Source organism: Castor canadensis, chromosome 13 (assembly GCF_047511655.1).
Source record: "Castor canadensis chromosome 13, mCasCan1.hap1v2, whole genome shotgun sequence".
NCBI classification, from domain to species: domain Eukaryota; kingdom Metazoa; phylum Chordata; class Mammalia; order Rodentia; family Castoridae; genus Castor; species Castor canadensis.
In genome coordinates, this window is record NC_133398.1 from 45,282,021 (window position 1) to 45,294,806 (window position 12,786).

The 12,786-nt window shown below is 35.5% G+C and overlaps 1 protein-coding gene across 3 annotated transcripts in view; it reads right to left on the reverse strand.

Annotated features, from left to right (window-relative positions):
* The window catches only part of Ift74 (intraflagellar transport 74), an 84,085-nt gene that overhangs the window by 16,398 nt on the left and 54,901 nt on the right, over window positions 1–12,786 (reverse strand). For all 3 annotated transcript variants that reach the window (XR_012440417.1, XM_074051682.1, XM_020186412.2), the window contains 3 exons: window positions 6,172–6,225; window positions 3,556–3,653; window positions 2,020–2,146 (listed from right to left, as the gene is read on the reverse strand). Coding sequence is in view for 2 of the 3 variants with exons in the window: in XM_074051682.1 (XP_073907783.1) it covers window positions 2,020–2,146; window positions 3,556–3,653; window positions 6,172–6,225 (279 nt within the window). In the remaining variant the exon portion in view is untranslated. The remainder of the gene's footprint in view (window positions 1–2,019; window positions 2,147–3,555; window positions 3,654–6,171; window positions 6,226–12,786) is intronic.

Here is a 12,786-nt window from a genome sequence, read left to right on the forward strand (position 1 = left end):
TCCTGTGCCTCTAAGTAGCTGGGATTATAGTAATGATGAACTACCATGTCTAACTTGTGTGTTAAGATGGAGGTCTCATTAACTTTTTGCCATTGCTGGCCTCCAATCTTGATCCTCCCAATCTTCACCTCATAAGTATCTGGGATTACACATGTGCATTATCATGCCTGGCCCTCCTCCTGCTCACTTCTATGGTTGCATTATTTCATATTGTCAATTTATCATTCCACGTTGAAAGTTCCTTGAGGAAGCAAGTTAGATTTTTTTTTTAACTTCTGTACATTTTCAAAGGTTTTCATTCTAACCAAATGCCAGTCAGGCTCTCTGAGCCCTCCTCCCAAACAGGTCTCAAACTTGGCCTATAAAAACTCTAAGCTGCAGGTAGGGGCGTGGCTCAAGAATTTAGAGTGCTTGCCTACCAAGCACAAGGCCCTGAGTACTGCCAAAAACAAAAACAAAAACAAAACAAAAATACCAAATTCTCAACACAAATGATTTCAGCTTCCTCCCTCCACCCACATTAAAAGATTTAAATAAACACTAACATAATTCAAGTGGACTAAGATGACCCAAGCTTCCACTTAAAGTACCTACCTGAGAAAACCCAAAGCTGCCAGAACAATTGTTCTAACCAACATCTGACAACAGACCCCTGACCATCCTTTCATAGAGCATTTACCAAAAAGGGCTTAACAATCATGAATCTCATGAATCCGTGTGTGTGTGTGTGTGTGTGTGTGTGTGTGTGTGTGTGTGTGTGTGTGTGTGTGTGTGTGTGTGTGTGTGTGTGTGTGTGTTGTACAACTTGGGAGTGTCTTTCTCAAGAATCTGAAACCATTTGAACTGAAATCATTATGAAGAATAAGGCCTCTGTCTCCCAGTCTCTATACGAAGACAGAATCCTGTCTTCCTAAAATTGACAACAGACAACAGCTGAGCTAGTCAGCATTTATACTGACCAACCCAGGGTAACTTTTCAATCCCCTTACTCTGAAACAAAGCTATTCTCACCCTTCCCCTCATTCTCCTTTTGAAATGTCTAGTAACCTCTGTACAAATACATTGAATTCACTTAACTCTGGACCCTCTTGCCTACTGTACTACGATATTATTGATTAAAATTTGTTCTCACACATGAACTAGCATCCAGCTTTATCTTTGGCCATTCCTGGGATACAGCAAGCACAAATATGGGGCAAAAGCTGTTCTTCAATTTATGATAGGATAACTTCCCAATATATGAGTTGAAACTATCTTAGGCTGCTGGGCACTGGTGTTCACACCTGTAATCCTAGCTACTCGGGAGGCAGAGATCAGGAGAATCAAGAATCATGGTTTGAAGCCAACCTGGGAAAACAGTTCGTGAGCTCTGTCTTGAAAAAACCCATCATAAAAAATGACTGGTGGGGTGGCTCAAGTTATGGAGTGGCTCAAGTGTACAGTGTCTGCTCAGCAAGCATGGTGCCCTGAGTTCAAATCCAAGTAATGCTGAAAAAAAATACTTAGAGTGAAATGTACTTAATACACCTAACCAACTGAACCTCATAGCTTAGCTATGTTGTTTACCTTCATGACTGTGATGCTAACTGGGCTCACTGCTGCTATGCAGCATCAAGAGAGTATCACTCTATATTATCACTAGCCCTGAAAAAGATAAAAATTTGAAATTCAAAATAGAATTTCCAGTGAATGCATACTGCTTTTGCACTATTGTAAAGTCAAAACCACCATAAATCGAGGATGTACTGTATGGAATAAGTGCTGTTCAATGAATGAAAATATACCAAAGAAATACTAATAAGCTGGTAGAAAAGTCACAAAATGTTGAGACTATAAAATCAAGAATTTGAAAGCTGAAAAAAAATTCTGAGACTACAATTGAGGAGGATACTAGGCAATCATAATTATATCCTACTTCATGAGACTTTCAAAAAAATCAAAGAGAATACGGTATATTTTTGAAGTTCCAATTTGTTATAGAAAAACTAAAGATTGTGAAACTCTGGGCCATTTTCTCACCTGAGGTCAAACTTCTAGCTGTATTTTGTGATTTCTGCACTTCAGTAGATTTAAAATTGAGGTCATCCTGCATCATCTTCAGCTCTTGATTGGTGATAGAGGATATCTGTTTCATACGGTTTATATTCTGTATTAACAGAGAAGAAAAAACAGAAAAAACTCCACTGATTTCACTCTCCAATGAAATCACTGTGAAGCACTGTTAAAGGATGAGATGTTTTTGATTGAGCATTTTTTTAAAATACATCATTCAATTTTGATGTTTTATAGAATACAGTAAGAAAGTCACATTTTCCCAATAAAAAACTATGAATTAATTTTTCATTTGATTTATTTCAATGTAGAAAAAAACTACACTATTTTAGGAACTCATTGCAGTCTTTTTCTTTTGGTACTGGGGCTTGAACTCAGGGCCTTCACCTTGAGCCACTCTGTCCGCCTTTTTGTTTTTTTTTTTTAGATAGGGTCTGGTAAACTATTTGCCTGGGCTGGCTTTGAACCACAATCCTGATCTCTGCCTCCTGTGTAGCTAAAATTACATACGTGAGCCACTGGCGCCTGGCCTTCATTGCAGTCTTAAAGCACTAAAAATACTGAAAAAAGATCATGCCTTTTTTTCCTTCTTAGACAAACAGTTGGTGTTCAATAAACTTTTCTTCGCTGGTACTGGGATTTCAACTCAGGACTTTGCACTTCCTATGCAGATCTCTATCACTTAAGCCTTGCTCCCAGCCCTTTTTGCTTTGGTTTATTTTTGAGATAGAGTCTTGCTTTTTTGTCTGGCTGGTCTGGACTGCAATCCTCCTATTTATGCTTCCTGCAGTAGCTGGGATGACAGGAATGTGCCGTGACACCCAGCTTTTCTGGTAAGTTGGAGTCTTGTGAAATTTTTGTCTGGGCTGGAATGGCACCAGATCTCAGCCTCCCACATAGCTGGGATGACAGCACTAAACCACCACACCTAGCTCTTGGTTGAGATGGGAGTCTTGTGAACTTTTTGCTCAGGTTGGCCTTGAACCATAATCCTCCCAATTTCTGCCTCCCAAGTAGCTAGGATTACAGGTGTGAGTCACTGGTGCCAGGCTTCAATAAACATTTTTTGATACTTGAAGATATTCATTAGGTACATTTAGAAAAAAGAATCTTTTTATTTATAATGCAAATTACAAATACACTAACATTTTCCACCATAAGGTATAGGCTTTGAAATTTCCTGAGTAAATCTTGTTCTACAAGTTCAGATAAATCAGCAATAGAAGAGAATCTTAATTATTCTCATTAGAATGAGAATGAGAGCCTCACTTATTGTTGAATATTGATACTACACATGTCACCCTTCCTCCCCCAGCATCCTAATTAGCTGAGTTTGCTAGAAAGATAAAAATCAATAGTTTAAAGAAATAAAAAGCAACACAATTTAAGGGAAAAGTTTAAGTGAGCAGACATAATCCTGAATCTTTCACTTTTTGGGTTGTACTTGGAAAATTAATCACAGTAAAAGTAAGGATGACATCAAGACAGGCACATGGTACTTACCCGACTACAATGCTCCAAAAGTGCAACAATGTTGGTTTCTATCTGGGACTTCCTTTCCAGTTCCTGATTCTTAGTTTCCTCAAAAGTCTCTATAAAAACTGCCAATTGAAAAACATGATAATAGAGGCTGCTGTTGATAAAGGTAACAACATATAAACTTTGTTTTTGGAATACATTTTAGAAATTCAGAACAAATGTAAAATTTAAACTATCAATGTTTATCAACCCAAGGGTAATTACTCAAAAAGAACCTTTTTACATACCTTCAAAAAGCTTATTATGACCTTGATATGAGTAAACTACAGAGTTATTAATATAAGTTCAAAAAAATACCTAATAAAATAGAAATCTGAACAAGTTTATTTTTACAGGATGCATCTATAATTGTTAACATGTATACTTGGTCACTAGTTTTATTTCTAAAATTAATATTATCTATTTTATCTGAAAATGAGTAATAATCAAATGCTGGCTTAATTTCAAAATAAATGTAATATTTTATTCAGATTGTAAGTAAACCTAAGAAATCATTCTTTTGTTTGTTTAATACAGAACTGGCACATTAGTTTGCTCTTATTTCTACTCTCCAGGTATTCCTATGGAACTTCCAAAGAATAAAAACTTGTAAGAGCTGGGCACCAGTGGATCATGCCTGCAATCCTAACTACTTGGGAAGCTGAGGTCAGGAGGATCATGGTTTGAGGCCAGCCTGGGGAAACAGTTTGTGAGACCCCCATTTCTAAAATAACCAGAGCAAAATGAGCTAGAGGTATGGCTCAAGCAGTAGAGTGCCTGCTTTGCAAACTCAAAATCCTGAGTTCAAACACCAGTTCAAACAAAAACAAAAACAAAAAAACCAACCTTTAGTAAAAAAAAACTTTAGAGCTGGCAGAGTGGCTCAACTGGTAGAGTACCTGCCTAGCAAGAGAACTCAGAGCCCTGAATTCAAACCCCAGTGCCACCAAAAACAAAAAAACCAAGAGAAGTAGTATGAGATAAACATTAATAGGGTTTGCCTTCTGTAGTGGATTTCCATTATATTATTTTTCTAATCGTGCTTTTAATATATTATTTAATTGAAACAGCCTTAAGAAAATAATTAGCTATTTATTTTATTTTTTTAAAACAAGATCTCACTATGTGGCCCAAGCTGGCCTCAAATTCCTGATCCTCCCACCTTAGCCTCCTAAGTGCTAGGATTAAAGGTGTGTACAACCACAACTGGCTGATTTTTTTTTTTTATAGTAGAGGACCAAAATCAAAACTTTTGAAAAACTATTCTTTGGTGTCCTGCTTCAATATAACTATAGGTCTTAACTATGAGTATCTTGTTTCTGTCATCCATAAATCATGTATTAATTGGTCATATTAGATTTTTACACATCTATTCATAAATAAACACTGTCTTTTGGAGGTTATTTTGTTAGGATAACAAACTATAATAAATACTTGAGAACAAATCTTAGAGAGTTGATCTGCAATTGTAAGATTCTGTAACACAGGAATTTCTTTAGCTCATTCAGTATACATTTATTAAGTAAGCATTTACTAAGGGACACCTAAGTGCCAGATGCTGTACTAGATACTACCTAGTGATTTCCAACATTGTGGAGATATGATACATCATTCATTGACTGCATGATTGTGAAATCAGAGTTCACAATTACTATTTTGTAGCATGCCTCCATGAAGGTAACAAATGACATCACACCTATAAAACTTCAGATTCTAGCAAAATAATAACTGAAAAGGAAACCAGTAAAAGATAATACATGCAATTAAAAATTATAAATGTACAATATAAGTTTAAGTAGACAAGTTGAAGAGTTTTTTAACATAAGTGAAAATAATCTGACAAAAGACAACTAAAGATACAGTTGATGATAGAATCAAGTAACAAGAGAAGACTGAAGGTGTGGTTCAAGTGGTAGAGCACCTACTTTGTAAGCACAAAGTCCTGAGTTCAAACTCTAGTCACAGCAAAAAACAAAAGAAAGAAAGAGAGAAAGAGAGAGAGAGAAGAAGGAAAAAGAAGGAGAAAGAGGAGGAGGAGGAGGAAGAGAAGGAGGAGGAAAGGAAGGAAGGAAGGAGGGAAGGAAGGAAATGAGAACAAATGTGAGGGCTAATAAATAATGAGGTAAGTTATTACTAAAAGCAACAACAACAACAACAAAAAAAAGAAAACCCTAAAAGCTATTAAAGGTGAACACAGTTAAGCATGTAAAAGAAAACATTCAACATTCAATCATTAAGTGGTACAGGACAGTACTTAAGAGGCAGAGGCAGGCAGATCCCAAGGGAAAGGCCAGCCAGGACTACACAAAGACTCTATCTCAAAAAGCAGATAAAAAAAGTTCTTGGGACTCCTCTATATAAACTATGGATATAAGTACTAGCTTTAGAATCTATCTCCAATATACAAACACTCATACACACACTCTTTGGAATTCTCTATCCAACTCTACATTATGATAGACATTTAGTTATTCTTCAAAATAAAATGCGTTGAATGTCTACAGTCATCCATTTACTAGCCACTGTTTCCCAAAATGAGATCTCCAATTTGGTATAAATGAACAGCAATCTGAGAACGTATTTTATAAGATTATCACTTACTGTCCATATTTTCCTCCCTTTTTTTTAGTTCCTTATATTTCTGATTCATTTCACCTATAAGAAATATAAAACATAACATTAATTTTTTTTAAATTCCAGTTACCATCATCTAAGTTAGTATTATCTTTCAATGCCATTGGTCACTGAATTTCTCAATTAGGTAAAATTCTTTTACATTGACTTACAGAGTTTTTTTAAGGAGCTATATATTTGGGCCTTTACTCTTTGGAAAAACAATCTCCTGACTGGAAAAGGACTTGTGGGCTGTCCATTCCCAACTTGGGGCTATTCAACCTACCCATGAACACTACAGGTGACAAGAAACATACATTCCCTAGGGAGTCCATTCCAACTTTGTAGTTCATGAGCAAGATGGCAGGGTTACTTCCCTCACACAGTTTATCATGTAGGGATTTAACAAGTAATTAAAACATACTAAGTGCTATCATATGAAAAACAAAGGGTGCTATAGAAGCGTATGACAAGGACAACTAATCTAGCTCAAGGATTGGAAAATTTTTCCTAAGGAAACAATGTTTATTCTGCATTATAAAGCATGAATAGGAGTTGCTTGGTCAAAATATGGAAAAACAAATGTCAAAGAATCACAAGAATCACCAGTGCAGAAATTTGGAAGTAAGGATGAATATGGTAGCACAAGAAACTAAAAGAGTGGTATCTACAGAAGAGAGAGTGAAGTAGAAAAGTAGCACACAAAGATGAGGCAGAAAATGAAATGTTATAAAACCCATGTTAATGAGTTTGGACTTAGAGCAGCTAGTGAGGGATTTTAAATGGGGGAATAAAGTATAAATATGTATTTTTTGAAAAATATTTCAGGGTGGAGAATTTTAAAAAGATTAGAAACATTGTGACCAGTTAGAAAGTTGTTATGATAGTCTGGGTGAAAGATGGAAGTTACCTGAAGTAGGGTGGTAATTAGGATGGAAGACAGTGGATTTTTGTTCCCAACATTTAAAAGCCAAAGTGAATGGATTTTGATGAAGGTTAGAGAAGGAGGAGTTGAGTATGATTCCCAGGAGTCTAACTTAGGCAACTAGGATAGTGCTGTTAACTGAACAGGGGAGCAGGTTGAGAAGGATTCGCTATTATAGCAGTTTTGGACATGTTTGTAATAAGGTGAAAGACATGTCTAAAGGGACAAAAATTCAAGGCCCAGAAATGTGGGTGAAATCTGACACCTGACCCTCACAAAGGAACCATTAGGAGAAGTGGATCATGAACATTTTATGATAGGGTTTCCTTTGAAAGCACAGGGTCATTTTCCTAGATAATGAGATGGTTGCAGCCCTGCATACCTAGGACCCGAGATAAGTAGGATAAATCTGAGCTTGCTTCAAACTATAGTTTCTTCATAGCAGTCAGTCCATTTTTAGCTTTCTGGAAAAAGAAATAAGCTAAGGAAGCTTATTAAGATAACGCCCAGTAAACATGAGAGGAATAACAAGCTACATAAGGACTTTGCTTCCAGAAGGGCTGTGGGAATAAGAGTTTGAATGAGTACCAACAATTAGAGACCAGAGACTAAAACTCCAATAGTCAGTCTGTTCTATATCCTTCTATAAAGTGTAGAGTTTTTCCAAGATCTAGTTAGAGCATCAATAAAGTTAGGAAATGCAGGAAAATAGCAGGGGTAGAGTCCCTAACTACTGGAAAAACATGGTGGCATGGAGCTCCAATTGTGCACATACTAGCTTGGTGGTGAATTACAAGTACACCAATGTGATGATAAGGTCAGAGACCTTGATCAGCAGACAGTCTTTTGCCTTTTCTCAAATTCATTGAGGAAAGCCCTGATACTAAGAAAAATCTATGTAAAAGTCCTCAAAACATTACATTTTCATATTACTAAAAAGTTGAAAGTGAAAACTTACTAAGAACAATAAATACCTATTGGTCATATGTTACTAGCTATACCCAGTACCAATGGGAAATACTGGGTCAACTCAAGGCTCTGGATATACATAAAAAACTTTACTAAAATACTTACTAAGTTCAAATTATCAGCAGTGGTCTCAGAACATACTAATGCAGCAAAATTACTTGTTAGGACGAAGCAAGAGATAATTTGTTATAAATATCAAACTTTGTACATGGGATTAAAATTAATCCCATAAAAATGTCACTGTATACTCTTCTTACTTACTATGCTTTCTGAATGGGAAATAAAGACAAAGGTTTAGCACACATGGTTTGCAATACTCTGAGAAGAGGGTGATTTACATGTAAGGTCATATAGCACATTGCGAAGGAGCAGAAAAGCTAGTAACCTCTGAACTTGCCATGACCTAGGTTACTCAAAAAATCATAGCTGCTGTTTTTGGTTATTTGAGAAATTCCACTCTTGAGACTGGTTAAGGCATTAAGGGATTATGAGGAAGGTATAGATTCTAGGCTTTTTAAGAATTTAACTAACATTTTATCTTTCCTTTCCTAAACCTAAGAGAATTCCCCAACTTATTCTGTTTTCACTATCTCACCTTACTTTTAGAGTTCAAGACACAGCAATAGGCTTTTCCCTCCTATTCCAATGAAATTATTCTCAGCAAGATTATATGATCCCTTAATTATCAAATCCATGGGACAATTTTTAGTTCTTACAAGATTTATTACTATTAATACACCTTTCAAGTTTTTTCCTTTATATTCTGCTTTTTTTTTGTATGGGTGGGGGGCAATTTTCTCATTTTCAGATTGTTGCTCCTTCTCTTCAAGAATTCTTCTTTCCTCATTTAAATTCTGAGTTTTCTAATTGACTTCCAATGCTGTATATCTTTGGTAATCTCCCTTGTTCTTGTGGTTTAAGAAGTCTGGAATCTGACCTTTTCCTTGATTTTTAAATTCTTTCATCCATATTCATTTGGATGTCTTTCAGGGTATCTTAACTTGGTATATACATGATTAAACTCATCAGTTTTCTCCCTCAAAGTCTGTACCTCTCTTTACTCCCTATTATGTTTCAATGTCCTCACCATTCACTTACTTAAGTCAGGAGAAAACTGAGAGACTCCTCCCTCCTCTCCTCAAATCCACTCTCTTAGTTGCCAACAGACTGAGTTGGAAGGTGTGTCTGGTCAATGTCTCCAGCTGCACAGCTGGCCAGCTGGATTAGATTGGACAGAGCTCCCACATATCTCAGCAGATTCCTAAGCTTCAAAAAGAGTTCCCCTGATACTACTGTTAAGGAGAACAGGCCTGTTTTGTGATTCTCGGTAGAGGACTGGTATCTTAGCTGCTCATAAGAGGCAATGCACAGATGTGGGTGGTCCTGAGGGAGAGTAAAAAGTAAATGTTCTTATTAGATCTACCATCAAATTCAATATCATAGGAGAAGACAAGATTATATATAGAAGGAAGTAAATCAAGAGTATCACACTGAAGGTACAGGTATAGCAGGATCAACAATGAGGAGATCAAAGAGAGAGGAAGACAAAGAGGGTAATTTTGGAGATATCCTCTAATTCTGAGCATCTGATTCAATCACAGTTCTATAGTCATTTATTTATTCCATACAATTTACTGAGTATCTGCTAAGTACCAGATACCGTTATACATAAGAAAATGAACAAGATAGTCCTCAAAGGGCATGAAATCTATTACGAAAAGGTATAATGCAATGTAAATGCTGTAACTGGGGTATTTTGGAATATTGTGATAAACAGATAGATGAAAAAGATCAAGGGGTTTTTCTATAAGAAGTATCATATTAGCAAGGTACCTATCAAGCAATGTGAGAATTATAGAAACAACTTATTTTCCTTCAAAAAGGTATACTCTAATTAAAGACAAGTACACAGAAAGGTAAACTACAAGTTCTACTTCTCAGGTGGTAAAGAAGAAATGAGTATAGAGTTTACAAAAGATTTGGACTATTACAGAAAAGATACCATTGGTTTTTGATTCTCTCTGCTATAGCCAGTCAGTGGAGAAGGAGACAAGCTCTTTTTTGCACTGCTAAAGGATTAACCATTGTATTTCAACATGTGGTATTGAAGGATGTTGTCTTGACTCAGGTTATATAGGTTATAGCTATCTTGATTTTTATATACTAAGAAGTACTTCTGAACCCTAGAGAAGGTCTGATTACCATTTTCCACAATAGGTGTCTACTCTTTTTACCTGATCAATATAAAAGACAAGTACTAGTGACTTCCTTAGCCTTAAGGCTCCCAACTCAGCAAGCATACCAATTTTGGAGTTGAAAAGGCACAGAAAACAAAATCAGGTAGGTGGGGCAAAAAAACCCATAGGACTTTTACACATCCAGATCTGCTCCTTTTGACACCTGGGGTCCTTCTGAGGCAGGCTAAGTCTCCCAGCAGTCTCCCTTTTCCTGTTCCTATGCAATATGACTTTAATTCCTATTACCATTCTTATTCTACTGTGAATGAATTCCAGTTCCTCTTTATCTTTCTATAAAGTATTATGCCAAGAAACAGGATTCCAAGAAGACTATCACTGTCTACAGATTTTAAGTAATTTTCTTGGTTAATGTAACTTAGGATTTCAGTTGTTTTCAGAGCTATATTACATTAATTCAAACTGAGCTATTATGTAAAACTCTCTAGCATTGTCACATATTATAGTGAGCAAGGACACTTTCTCTTCCCTGACTCCTACTTCAGTTTTGGTGTGGAAGTCTTCCTCTTTCTATATTTAGTCTCTTTTTTTCACCTACTTTTCACACATCATTACAGAGGTAAGAAATAAATTAGTATTTAAGATACTCTTGAATTGCTATGCTAAAATGAGTACATATAAGCTGGCTTTAGGCATCACCCAACTTGCCAATCACACATGCTCTGAAAAATATTTTAAATTTTGGCAGAAAAGTTTCTTTACAGCTATGGAGACAAGGTCATATAATTCCACTTCTAAGTATATAAATAAAATTCTTAGCACTCAGGAGGATGAGGCAGAATTGCAGGTCCCAGGCCAGGCTGGGTTACATAGTGAGACCTTGTCTCAAAAGCAAATAAAAAAACTCTTAAAAATGTAAACGTTAAGTTATTACTAATATCCTCACCAAAGGCCTATGCAGAAGTTTGTTTCAAGAAAATAATGTCAGCAATATCAGAGAATATAATTTGCAACCCTTGGCACATACCAAACACAATATTAAGGTCCTCAATTCTAAAGCAGTATTTATCAACTTCAGTATGACTCATAATCACTAGGAAGGCTGCTAAAACACAAATTACTAAGCCCTATCCTTAGGGTTTCAAATATAGTAGGTCTAGGGGAGGGCCTAAGAATTTGTACTACTACTAAGTTTCAGATGGTATGGATGCCCCTACTCTAGAAATAAAACCACCACCATTCTAATGAAAAATACAAAGTATAGTTTAATTTCCACATTAAACAGTAATTGATCTGTTCTTTTTGTTGGGTATAAGTTGAGAATCCATGGAATAGCAATGGAGAGCCATCATTTGAAATCTCAGAAAACAAGATAAACACTTTGATAAATGAATATATTATTTTAAATATATTCTGGAAGAGACACAGATGGGAAATAAAATGTTTGGGAAAATATCCAAAAAATTATTCAAGTTTCACTTTATAAATTAATAGCATTAATAATGATTAATATTTGTGAGAACTTTTTAAATTGAATGCTATTCTGACATTCAGAGTCACACACATACTCATTCAATCCTTGTAACAATCCTCAGAGATAGGTACTACTATTATTATTTCCCTTTTGAAAATGAGGAAACTAATTTTAAAAATAAAGTTAAATTGCATTTCCAAGATCAAACAGTAAAGCAGCACAGTCTAGATATGAATCAAGGTTTGGTTGTAGAACATGTCCTTATAAACAAAACTATAAAACCTTTTATTTTACCTGACATAACAAACAAAAAGCCCCCCACAGGCCTGGAAATTCTTAAGTATGAGGAAGTATCCTATAGGCAAACCAAAGAAAAGTATTATATATTTTTATGACACTTTTACTACTCATATAAATTATGGAGAAGTGGTAATAAATTCTCTCAGAAGGACAGTGATTCAATGTTCCTACAGCACTTTATGCATATTTCTATTATGATACATATTTATGGCTATAATAGTTATTTATGTCTGTGATACATTAATAATCATCTGATATTTAGTGGCACTATTTAATCCACATTTGGGGAAACACTGGGCTCTACAAATAAAGGAATAATGTTTAGTAAGTAGTTATGCCCAAAAATCTCTCTTGGGGAGATAGTAACTGTGACCATACTTTGGTAACTATATATGTCAGTCTTAATCTATGTATATAGATTCTCAGAAAATTAGCACCACCATGTGGATCATAGTAATAGTACACATTCAGACCTTGAGATTAATCAGACAATTTTGGAACTACCAAGAGAGGACATATTACCTGGAACAACAAAAACTAACACACTCATATTCCTTGCATTGGTGAGGAAGTACTTTTACATATCACTGCAGATTGTATAAAATGATTCAACCTTTTCTGAGAAGAAATTTGCAAAGCCATAAATTTACAAATACTATTCTATTTGGGATTTTACTTGTAGAAATTTTTTCTGCAGAAGAAATACAGAAGTTAATAAACATGAACCTATAAAGATATGT